The sequence below is a fragment of the Marmota marmota genome, unplaced genomic scaffold, assembly GCF_001458135.2.
Source record: "Marmota marmota marmota unplaced genomic scaffold, marMar, whole genome shotgun sequence".
Lineage (NCBI taxonomy): Eukaryota > Metazoa > Chordata > Mammalia > Rodentia > Sciuridae > Marmota > Marmota marmota.
This window is the reverse complement of record NW_026000021.1, coordinates 647,869-660,621: the sequence shown is the minus strand read 5'-3', so window position 1 is coordinate 660,621 and position 12,753 is coordinate 647,869. Positions and strand designations below refer to the sequence as shown.

Below are 12,753 nucleotides of genomic sequence, written 5' to 3'. Positions count from 1 at the left end.
AAAAAAAAAAAAAAAAAAAAAAAAAAAAAAACTATAATCTGAGCCTCTACTTGGCCTTGCAGAGAAAAGGTACAGGAAAGCATTAGGAATGATAATGTGTTCATTTTTTAGTGGCAACACTCACATGAAAATAGGGGTAAATACTCAAGAAATAGGGGTAAACTGGGAGTATAGGTCATTGGAAGAGCACCTGGCTAGCATACGGGAGGCCTAGGGTTTGATCCCCAGCCAGAACTGCAGAAAAAGTACCAAAGCATGTCATGTCAAGTCACAAAGGTAAGTTACTAAAAGAGCAATGTGCTGCTGGGCTGGGGATGTGGCTCAAGCAGTAGCGCGCTCACCTGGCATGCACGGGGCACTGGGTTCGATCCTCAGCACCACATAAAAGTAAAATAAAGATGTTGTGTCCACCGAAAACTAAAAAAAAATAAATATTAAAAAATTCTCTCTCTCTCTCTTAAAAAAAAAGAGCAATGTGATGTTTAAAATTGGAAAGAAGCTTTTATGAGGCATTCATATACATGCACCAAATCCTTACCTTGTCTAACAGTGATTCAGTAAATATCATCTGAGTTTGTTAATCAAGAAATGGAAGAGTAATAGGCTGTGGTCGTAGCTCCATGGTCGAGCGTTTGCCTAGAATGTGTGAGGCACTGGGTTCCATCCTCAGCACCACATAAAATAAATAAAGGCATTGTGTCCATATACAACTAAGAAAATTTTTTAAAAAAGAAATGGAAGAATAAGTATAATGTTTAGAGTGAAAGTTGTGACCATGAGAGGCACAAAACCCAGAAATAAAGAAGTAGCCTCTGGGGTGGGGGCTTAAGGACAGGAAGGGACCCAGGAATCCACAGCTTATGGTTGCAAATCCTTGCAGCCTGGTGAGACGCTACCATATGCACACATAACCTTGAGGACAATTAAAATCATCACAGGATGACTGCTCAGATCACTTAACTCCAGTAACCAAGGCCATCCAGGGGAATCTGAAATTTGATGACTCTTGGAGACAGTGCTGTTGCCATTTGCAAGAAGACCACATTCATCACACTTGGCCCAAGACAGACTAAGAGTTCTGGCCACGTACAGCTTCTCATGCCCTCCATTAACCACAGCAGAGACACCCTTGAAGGCCCAGAGGTAATTTCCCCTCTGGTGTTGTGCCCCTTTGCACACTTACATTTGTATCCTAAATTTTGCCTCAACTGCAGGTGCTCACAGAGGCGTTTGCTTATTTCCACATTATGTGGGCATTGCAGGCACCCTCTGTGGGCTTCCCCACCTCCCACCTCCCTGACCTTTGCAACCAGACATTTAGCAGAGAGCCCTCTCTGCATCTTGCCTCCAGGCTGCAGGCCAGCCTCTCTGCATCCACAGCCCACAGTTTTTGCAGTGTTGTTCCCTCACCAGCACACTACACCTGGGCCTTCCCCTGCCTTGCATCTGGGAATTAGAGTGCCTCCCAGTCTAGCTACATGCCATTTAAGTTGTGGAGTTTCTTGACACTGAGATCAAATTTCCATACATCAAGTGGAATCATGGGTTGGGTTTGGTGTTTTGTTTTGTTTTGGGGGGTTATTCCTTGTTTGTTTTGTGATGGAACCCAGGGCTTCGCACACACTGGGCAAGTGCTCTACCACTGAGCTCCCCGCTCTGCCCTGTATTTTTTTCATTGTTAAAAAAATATCATACAAATAAAATGAACAAAATCTCAGTAGTTCTTAAACATCTGAGATGAAGCAACTGTGAGGGGGAAGCTATGTTGTTGTTTGGAACAAGGACAGAGGATCTACTGCTCAAGCTCTGGAAAGAACATTGAAAGGCTCTGTATTTTAGTATTTTGATAGAATTGCTCTGTGCATCCATTAGGTCTGCTTAAAAAAAAAAGTAGCAAAACAAAACAAGTGGGCTGGGGTTGTGGCTCAGTGGTAGAGCACGTGCCTCTCATGTGTGAGGCCCTGGGTTCAATCCTCAACACCACATAAAAAATAAATTAATTAACAAACAAACAAAGTTATTTAAAAAATAATAATAATAAGATTCTCCCTTAAAACCAGATACTGTATCCCAATGAAGCCTTCCTGAATCAAAAATACTACCAAAAACAATGTTAAATATTGACATTTCCTGGTAGATCAAATGTCACCCTCTTCTTTGTCTTCTCTTTAAAGTTATTTCTAAGAGGCTATTTTTGTTTTCAGAACAAGAAGCTTTTTTTTACTTTTTAAAACCACTTTGCTTATTTAATAATTCCCCCTAATTCATCATAGTTCGAAACAAATACTTTAAGCCATTTTAAGCTGTGATTTCAATTAGACTTGTTTCCATGTGAGGTTGGTAAGTCCCAGTGGTATGCAGTGAAGCTCTTAAACCAGAGAAGTGGCATTTATGGATGGTGTGATATTTTAAAATGCCACCAACTTGAAGGCACGTGCTCTCCCACTTCTGCTCTCCAGCCGAGCTGACCTGGGACCGGGAGTGTTAGTGCTAGCAGGAGCCTCGAAGAGCATGGGCAGACGCCTGTCCTGTGCCTGGCTTGGGAACAGATAAACAAAAGCTCTTTTTCTCTCTCCTGCAGAATCCCAACCCAGGATTATTTGCCGTCAAGCGCCCTCTGACCTATGCAGAGACGCTGATAGATTACCACCTCTGCCCCCACCCCAAGTACATGTTCACCAACGAGTGCCACAAGGGGTCCAGCATTCCTCTCACCCAAAAGCAGTTTCTCCATCACACGGTAAGGCCATCCCCCAGCTCCCTGGCAGAGCTGGCCTTGGGCTGTGGGGAGGGGCAGGGCACAAGGATGGAGGGACACCACTGAAATTAGAAAAAATTAGGCTCAGAGCCACAGCTGCAGAGCAAGAATGGTAACGACGGCCCTCATCGGCCAGCCCTAAAGGGACACGGGCGGAGACTCGGCCCCACTCTGGTCCCATCCATACTCACTTCTTGGGTTACCTGCTTCCCCTTTTTTCAACATCCTCACGTTTCCCCCTTAAAGGCCATGCATGTTCACTCACTTGAATTTCAGCCTTGTGAAATGGTCACATGGTTGGCATAAGCCCATGGTCTGACCTCTTCTTGCTTTTGCCCCTACAAGTGTAGAAACATCAGGACAGACAAGGCACAGTAAAGAAGGGGCTCCAAAGAGTTCCTTCTACCGCAGTGACCAACCTGACCTGAATATCCAGAGACACCTCTTCGTAATTACCCTCAGGCCCCTCAAACTCAACAAATCCCTAACTTGGGTCATTATCTCTGACTTCCACCCACCACACTCTGAAGTGCCTAGCCCTCACTTGCATGTGTAGGGTGGGGGAGTAGAGGGGAGTAATCAGGGATTGAACCCATGCAGCTTTACCCCTGAGCTACGTCCCAGTCCTTTTTCATTTTTTATTTTGAGATAGGGTCTCACTAGGTTGCCAAGGCTGGCCTCCAAATTATGATCCTCCTGCCTCAGCCTTCCAAGTGTCTGGGATTATAGGAGAACACCATCATGCCCATTTCCCACTTGCCTTTTTGTTCTATGGAATGTGCACAGAATTCAGGGGGTCCTTAATCCCTCCCTCTTGCTCATTCCCCTATCCAACCAGCCTGCCTCTTACATGACCTGCCACTCTCCCCCTAGCTTCCCCTATGGCTCACCACTGCTGTGGTCAGGCCTCCATAAAAATCTTTTGATACAGATCTGATCATGTCAGTTCCTGCTTGAACACGAGGGTTCTATTACCTGTGTGAGCAGTTCCACGCTCATTAGCTAGGCCCACGAGGCCCATGGTGACCACCAGCCTCTCCTGGTGTGCCTTGCCCCCTCCCCATCCCATGCCTTGCACTCAGCTGAGCTGATGGTCTCCTGACAGCACTTGGCGCTTCACCAACACATTTGCACACACAGTTTCCCTGTTTGTCTTACCATCTGGAGAACAACCCATCCTCTTTGAATGGGGCATTAGTATTGCATCCATAATCCTCAAAGGCAATCGTAAGGCTACATCTGCCCCCCATCGCAAGGACATGTTGCTTGTATGGCTAAGGAAGCAGGAGCAGGTGCACTTCTGTGTTGCCCCTTTCGCTTTTACAGTCACAAAAGCAATTGTCTTTTTTTGCTTCGGCAAAATTCAATCATGTTTAACGAAATGATAAATTTGCAGCTAAAATTTTTCAGACTGAAAATAGCTGAATGAAATGAAGTCCTTCTAGACTCCACCCCACCAACCAGTTCCCTTCCATGCTCTACCCCTGAGCCAACTTTCATTGCAGGACATTATTCCCGGAATCATGCACTGGAAGAGGTTCCAGTCCCTGACACTCTCATCCTTGCCCGAAACCTCTAAGATGGAGACCACCCAGAGGTAAGCCACAGCTCATCTGTCTCCTGGGAAGATGTCTGTCCACAGACCACAGAGGCTGAGACCCCCAGAAGTTAAATACCAACAATATGTCAAGTCGTACTTTTAAAGCACGAGGGAGGGCTTACTGATCCAAGAGCTATGAACACATGTAACTGATTTTCATATTTTGAAATTATCCGAGACACACTTTTTTAAAAAGTGATGTCCTAGGTGGCCCATTGGCAAGACCAACAATCTAGATAATTCTGCTAAAATACTCACGGTCAAATTTTAAAGTTTTTAACTGGTCAAGATCACCTTCTGCACCCTCCATATCCAATTCTAAAGAATTCACTTCTTGCCCAGCCTGTGCTCATGGGAGTCCCACACTATCCTCAGACAGACACAGCTCAGCTCCATACACAGCCTGGCGCTCGGACACAGTCAGAACTGGTGGGTGAGAATATTGTTGGCCGATGAAAGAAGAAAATCAAGGTAGTCAAATTTCTGCCAATTTGCTTATTTAATATCTCTTCAAAATCCTAAGACATCAAACAAATAGACCGAAACCTTTTCTTTAGACTCCATCTGGTCAGCAGCTCACTCCTGAGCCCTTGAACTTGAGTCTTCAGTTCACTGTCCTTCTAAATGTAACTAAATGAATTATTGGTAAGCAAATGTGCCTAGTGTCCCACAATGATCATCAGCTGTCACCTTCTGTTCAAATCTTCTGATTCAGAAGGAGGCCCACCCAAGGTGGCAAAGCCCCAAGAGTATCCAGGAAAGCTAACCCCTGCCATGACCAGAGAGGTGCCACTGACCAAGGTCAACAGAGGCTCTTTATAACCCCCCATCCAGCTCCTACCAGTATGTCCAGATCCTCTGACTCAGAAATATGGAGAGCCCCACAGGACCTCTGGGAGCTGGGGGACCTCACATGTCTTCTGGGCACCTTTCTGAGCCTCGACCTCTTGTCAGAAAGATAAAGAGGAGGCTGAACTTGTGAGGGTCCTTCTCAGGTCCTTCTCAACCTTGACACCCTATTTTTAGTAGGACTAAGAATGCTCACTGCTATGATTTGAACATGGTTTGTCTCCTCCAAAACTCGTGTTGGAGTTTAATCCTTATTGTGAGGTATTAAGAAGCTAGAAACCTCCCCCTAGGGGTGGAGCCTTTGGAAAGCAATTAAGATTAGATAAGGGGCAGGGGAGGTGGCACATGCCTGTAATCCCAGCAGCTCAGGAGGCTGAAGCAGGAGGATGGTGAGTTCAAAGCCAGCCTCAGCAAAAGTGAGGCCCTAAGCAACTCTGTAAGACCCTGTCTCTAAATAAAATACAAAATAGGGCTGGGGATGTAGCTCAGTGGTCAAGTGCCCCTGAGTCCAATCTGCAGTATCCCGTCCCCAAAAAAAGATTAGGTAAGGGGTAAGCCTTCATGATTGAATTCTGAGGGTTTTATAAAAAGAGGGACAGAGGTCAGAGGACACAGGCCTGCACTCCCTGTCTCACCATGTGATGCCTGGCCCATCCCTGGACTCTTCCAGCGAGAAGACCACTACCAGATATAGTCCCTCGACCTTGGACCAGAACTGTGAGCCAAATAATCCTTTTTTCTTTATGACTTATCCAGTCTGTGGTATTTTGTTGTTAGCAACAGAAAATGGAAAAATGCTCACCCAGAAAAGCAGCTACCCAAGTCCACTGTCCATCCACCTGCCTCTCTCCAGGGATTGGAGAAGATTGTTGGAATCGTTGAACCCCTAGGACTTAATTTGACCTCTTCCTTCATTGCCAGCAGCAGAGTCTCCCTGAGTTACAGCTGATGCAGCTGAACTTCCAGGGGGCTTCTCCATGTGCTCTGCTTTGGATTATTCCTCTGGGGCTTCTCCACTATTTGCCTTATTTCACAAGATAAACAAAAAGCCTGGGGCACTGGATTCAGGACAGGAGCCCAAACATGCCACTTCCTTTCCTGTCACACCTCATTCAACCTGTTGCCATCTCAAAATGAATCCAGCATCTTTCTTGTTTATTTTAACATACTTTTAAAAATCTAGATCTTCTAGAATCAGGGGAAACGGTGGCCGTGTAGAAAGAAGGAAAGCCTTGGTGTCAGAGAGACCAGCCTCTGTTACTTGTGGGCCATGTCACTAGCTCTCTGTAGCTGGGTGAGTCACCTCTTCACTGACGCCCTTTATTTCCTCACCTGTGAGGCAGGGACAAGTGAGGAAATTAAAGGCTGGTCTTGTCCTCTCAGAGCTGTTTCAAAGATTGAAATAAAATGATCTTGATGACCCTATGAAGCCATCCAGCATGCTGCCCAGCGCACTTTGGTAACCCTTCTCTTCTACCTTCCAAATTGTCCAATCACTCTGTGGCCACCAGATGGTGCCATCAACACCTCAGCACACACATTTTGCTGGGGGACCAGGACGCATTAAAATGATCCACATTGTGGGGCTGGGCGGCACAAGTCTGTCCTCCCAGTAATTTGGGATGCTGAGATAGAAGGTTCTCAAGTTCAAGACCAGCCTCAGCAACTTATTGAGGCCATAAGCAACTTAGTGAGACCCTGTCTCAAAATAAAAAATAAAAAGGGCTGGTGCCCTGGGTTCAGTCCCTAGTACTGAAAAATAATAAATGAATAAATAGACCCTTGTAGGAGGGAGGGGGTGGGTGTAAGTCAGTGGTAGAGCACTTGGCTAGCATGCTAAGGCCCTGGGTTCAATCTGCAGCACAAAATAAAGAAATAAATAAAATTAACCCACACGGTAATCAGTAAGGCAAACAGAGCTCTGTCTGAGATTCTGTCATGAGACTGAATAAGCAAAATGGGGAGTGATGGGAAGGGGACTGCCGGACTCCCACCCACACTCAGACACACAGGTCCCGAGAATTAAGAGAAAACATCCTTCTTCTTATTTATTTTTTAATTATTATTTCCAAAGCAATGTCCTTGGAAAAAATCCTGAGGCTGTCAGTGTGCAGTGGCCGTGGACTTGAGCAACCATGAATTAAACATGAATTCTACATGAATTAAAGAAAACTCTCCACCATGACTTGTTACTTTCAGCTTCTGTGCCCAAATGCTCTGTTGGGCCAGTTTGTTTTAAAATAAGCTGCAACTGAATAACAGTTCAAAATCAAGAGCAGATTCTATATTTCCTTATCATGGATTCCCACTGGATTTATTTCTAAATGTAGTTTCAAAACAGTAATAGTAATTCCTTTTTTTTTTAAGTTCTGTTTTAATCCATTCAGGTGGCTATAACAAAATACCATAGGCTGGGTAGGTTGTAAACAATAGAGATTTATTTCTCACAGTTCTGGAGCCTGGAAAGTCGAGGATCTGGCACTGGCAGACATGATGTCTGGTGAGGGCTTGTTTCCTCATTTGTAGTTGGTGCTTTCTCGCTGTCACGGGAACAGAGGAGCAGGGCAGCCGTCCGGGACTTCTCTTCCAAGGGCACTAATCCCTTTTATGAGGGGTGCACTCTCACGACCTGACCACCTCTCAGAGTCTCCATCTCAAAATACCGTCGCATGAGGAGTTAGGTTTCAGCAGATGATTTTGGGGAGGACACAAACATTCAGTTTATATGGAGTTTACTCCATAGACATCCAATTAATGCGTTTTCAACTTTGCAGACATTTTTCTTGAATAAATTACCTTCTAGTAATATGAGGCTTCCCTTGTATCTTTTGACTCTGAGATTTATCTGCATCTTGTTAAACCAGGTAATACAGTTGCTTAACATTTGTTTATTCCAAGTCATTTTTGTATCCATATAAATCAGAGCAGCTCATTGATTTCTGTACTTTTTAGTAAATTCAGAGAGCATCTGTCAAGTCTCTGTGGACTTCCTCAAACTCTGAGAAGTGAGCAGCAATCAAAGAATTTTTCTCATCCAGAAGGTCCCAGACTTTCAGATTTTATAGAGCAGTGAAATGTTCAGAAAAATTTTGGGAACTGAGTTAGCATTATCAGAGATTTACTTTGTCAAGTAAGGACACTAAAGTAAATGCAAAACAAATGAGAACATCCAATCATTTCAAATGCAAAATAGGTCAGGGGATGTGCCTCAGTGGGCGAGTACCCCTGAGTTCAATCCCTGGAAGCTCCCCACCAACCCCCCAAAAAAGAACATAAACACCAAAAAAAAAAAAAAATCAGAGGAACATGATTGGAGAATTTACAAATTGGACTCATTTTGTTTCATGAAAATCTCTTGGTTGTTGTCATTACCTTGCCCCAAACCAATCTGGTCTCTGCGAAGTGGTCCAGCTCCCTCTTTTCAGTGCCTCTTCTCAGCAGGACTCCCCTCTGACTACACATGTGTTTAAAAGTTTTGATGGAATTTTCAGTGAGGACCTGGATTCTTTGTCATGAAGTCAGTAAACAGGGTTAATCTCAGGTGGTGGGGCCCAGGGTCTTTTTAGAGGGGAATGAAATTAAAGACAAAAATCTGAGTGATAGTTGTGCACATTGCTACTAGAGTATGCTTGTATCTTGGCCTCCTGTGCAAAGCCAGAGGTATACAGACACATACTTTACATACACACAAGGACACACACCTACATACAAATACACATACATACACACATTTTAGAAATCATGAATGCACACCAAACCCTACAATTCCAGTCAATATCCAAGCATTATTACTTGCTTTCCATTTTCTTTCACTGTGAAAACCCTGCCCTAGCACATTTACTTATTTACTCAACTTCACAGTATATCCAGTAGTTTCAGAACTGACTCATCCATGAACACCTTCATAAACAAGCATAATAAATAGAGCACAGATTCATTGGCAGTTCTTCCCCTACCCTTATCCCACCCAAAACTGGGGGTATGTGGGTGTGGTCACACACTGGAGAAGTCACCTCTTCTTTCTATACTATATCAGTTCTTTCTTTCTCTTTTCCCTCCCTTCCCCACTCTGCTCCCTCCCTCTCTCTCTTCCTCTCTCTCTCCCTTTTCTTTTTCTTTCTTTCCCTCTGTTGTGATTATGAATTACTTGTTTCAGTCTGCTTTCAGTTTTTTTTTAATTTTCCTTTCTCGTTGACTTGATTTTATGTTTTCAATAAGTAGAACATCACCATGTCTTCCAAACTCAAAACTACACAAAAAGGCATCCTGGGAAGCGTCCCTCCTCCCTCCTCCCTCCAGAGCTCATCCCTGCCCAGGGGAGGAAACCAACTTGGTCTTCTGCCTCCCCTTTCCTGATTCTCTTTGTGGTGTATGTATTTTTCTTATTTTCTCTTCTCATGTGAACTGTGGCCCTTTAGGTAGGCTCTTCTGCATTCGCTTTCTTCCCTTCTAGAAACCACAGCATATCAGTTCACAGATACCTTTCCCACCTTCCCTCTATAAAAACCACAGCTCCATAATGTTTTTTCAGCCATTCTCCTTACTTGACAGTCAGGTGCATTTTTTTTTTTTTTGGTTTTATGTGATTTATTTAATGTATATTAAGAAACACTTCTAGATAGTTTTTTAATACTCTAGTTGGACACAGTATCTTTATTTATCTATTTATTTTTACGTGGCCCACATCCTCATATGTACTAGGCAAGTGCTCTACCGCTGAGCCACAACCCCAGCTCATAAATAACATTTTTTTTTTTTTTTGGTGCTGGGGATTGAACCCAGGGCCTTGCGCATACAAGGCAAGCACTCTACCAACTGAGCTGTATCCCCAGCCCCTGCATTTTTACACAGGGGCAAAACAAGGGTGAGAGTCTGCTCCCAAAGGCATGTGCATTCACAAAGGAGCCTCAGATTCACCCGTTTTGTGCTCCTGCTCCTCTGCCTGACCTTCAGCCCGAAGCTTTTCCCAGGCTGGGAGGAGGTCCCTTTCTTTCCACGTGTGTTCACGTACCACTCTTTGCTCTTTTTCATGACACAGAACTCTTTCAGGCTTCTGGAAATTTCTTCCACCAAAATTGTTGAAAAACGTGTATCCACTCCTGTCCTTCCCCTGTTCTCTTTGCTGTTGTGTGATCCGTTTTTATTCCTTCAATATTATTTAAAAGGTTTTTAAGGAAAAAGTTGAGACCACCCAAAAAGCGAGTACTCATTCCACCATCTTGAATCAGAAATCTGCTGCCAACATTTAAATAACGACATATTTTCTCCCCCATCTCAAAATTATTTTAATGTCTTCAATACTCAGGAAATTTTATATAAACCTCTATAGTTATAATGCCAAACAGTACGTGATGGGGTGGTAAGGAAGGTTTGAAATTGGACAGAATGACCAAGGAAGACTATGAAGGTGGGCAAAATGGCAAGAACAAAAAGTAGGTCCTCTACCTACCCTTCCCTGCCCCACCCAGGAAATTCTCTCAATGAGCCTTGCCCATGCCAGGCAGGCGCTCCACCACTGAGCCCTCCCCAGCCCCTCTGTGAGACTGACCTCACACTCCAGGAGACACCTGATGGCAGCCTTCTCCAGGGTGTGACCAGGGCCTCTCAGCTGCCTCTGCCTTTTCCAGAAGCATTGGGGGAGGGGTGCTCCAGAGGGAGGGAGGGCAGAAGAGCAGAGGGCCCACCAGGGGTAAAATTGAGATGCTGTAGGAAATCACAGAAAGACCCCCAAACTGCTAATGTGATCATTTATCCTGGGCTGCGTGTGTGTTTTTCTTCTACAGCTATGACTCCTACAATCCGGTTATACTTCCTATCAACACTCCTGCCCCTCTTGAGGACTTACCGGAAGAAGACAGACTGGAAACTATTGAGCGGTACTGATTTTTCTTTTTCTTTTTCTTTTTTTCTGCATTTAATCTCTAATGTGATCTGTTTTCCAAAAAATATGCAAGGTGCTGTGAGGGATTTCAGAAGAGCACATAGCCCTTGAGCTTGCAATTCAAACGAGCAGATGAGGCCAATGTCCAGCCATACCACCACCTAAAAGAGATCCCAACTTGCGCTGGAGGATAGACGGACGAGGTGTAAAACATGCTGGTAGCTGGCTGCTCCATCCGGGAGCACAGGGAAGGGAGAGCAGAGATGGTGCTGATGGGCTGGGGAGGCTGCCGTGGTCCTGCGGACTCGGTTACTCCGTGAAATACGGGTAGGATTTGGAGAGGCATGAAGAATAAGCCCAGAAGCAAGATGCTTACACTTGATTTTACTGATCAGCAGCCAGCAGCCAGTGAAAATATGCCCTTGAGTCTCCTGATAACAGACCCAAGAATGGGAAATCTGAGCCAAGCAGAGCACGTGTGCTTGTCTCAGAGCAGCTGCTCATCATGAACACCTCAGAGCACACATGTCCCCAGCTGAACCGCTTGCCAGTGCCCCATTTGCAGATGCCTCTAGATTGCAGTCATTGCTTTCTCCTTTTTAAAAAATGCTTAGCTCTTGATACATCGCTACATAACTTCAGGGAGAAATGATAAATTTCATATGTTTTAGCAAGTACTTTCTATCAGGCAGGGATAAAATCCATTTAAGTTTTCTAGTTTAATTAACCAACAAAGCATAAAGTTTTAGCCATACCCATCTGTATTAGTTCATTTTCTGTTACTATAACAAAATACCCATGGCAAGTTAACTTTATAAAGAAAAGAGGGTTATTTAACTTCCAATTCTAGGAGTTCAAAGGCAAGGCACCAGCTCTCTCTGGTGAGGACCTCATGGAAGATGGCATCACAATGGTGGAAATACATGGGACAGCATTTCGGGGCTCAGGCTCACTTTCAATAACTCACTTTCACGAGAACTAACTCAAGAGTCCCTGAAGAACTATCTTACTGCCTTCTGAGGGAATACCTCAATAAATTCACAACCTAAAACTGAGACACCTCCTCACATGTCACCACACTGGGGACCAAGCTTCCATCATGAAAGCCATTTGAGTGCAAACCACATCCAAACCTTAGAAACGTCTTTATTAAAATTAAATTCTATCACAACCTAGAGCATTTGAGACATTGTATATCATAGCAGTGAAGGTATAGGCTATGGGAGCTGGGGATATAGCTCAGTTGGTAGAGTGCTTGCCTTGCATGCACAAGGCCCTGGGTTCAAACCCCACAAAAAGAAGGAGAAAGGTGTAGGCTGTGGGCTCAAGGCCCCCACTCTGCCACTCACTCTGAGTACACCTTGGGCAGGTGACCTCACCTCGGTGCCTCAATAGCCTTGTCTTTTTTTTTTTTTCCTTTTGGTTTTAATACCCTTGCAGGTGGCAGAAAGGAGCACTTGGATGTGTGGCTGTATCTGTGATGGCAGTATTAGGGTAGGGCGCAAGGAAGACCACTAGCCTTACATGACAAGATCATGACACATTAGGAAGACCCAGGGCCCCAAATCTCCTCCTTTGGTCTCTTATTTCCTGACCTTGTATGACTGAAGATCCACTCTCTGGCTCTGTCCCTATTAAAGCACAGATACCCCTGGGGGCGGGGGG

At 44.6% G+C, this 12,753-nt stretch overlaps 1 protein-coding gene across 3 annotated transcripts in view; it reads left to right on the top strand.

The window, feature by feature from the left end:
* The window catches only part of Cfap221 (cilia and flagella associated protein 221), a 105,248-nt gene that overhangs the window by 78,352 nt on the left and 14,143 nt on the right, over positions 1-12,753 (top strand). For all 3 annotated transcript variants that reach the window (XM_015501698.2, XM_048810414.1, XM_048810415.1), the window contains 3 exons: positions 2,582-2,740; positions 4,264-4,355; positions 10,991-11,083. In XM_015501698.2, coding sequence (XP_015357184.1) covers positions 2,582-2,740; positions 4,264-4,355; positions 10,991-11,083 — 344 coding nt within the window. The remainder of the gene's footprint in view (positions 1-2,581; positions 2,741-4,263; positions 4,356-10,990; positions 11,084-12,753) is intronic.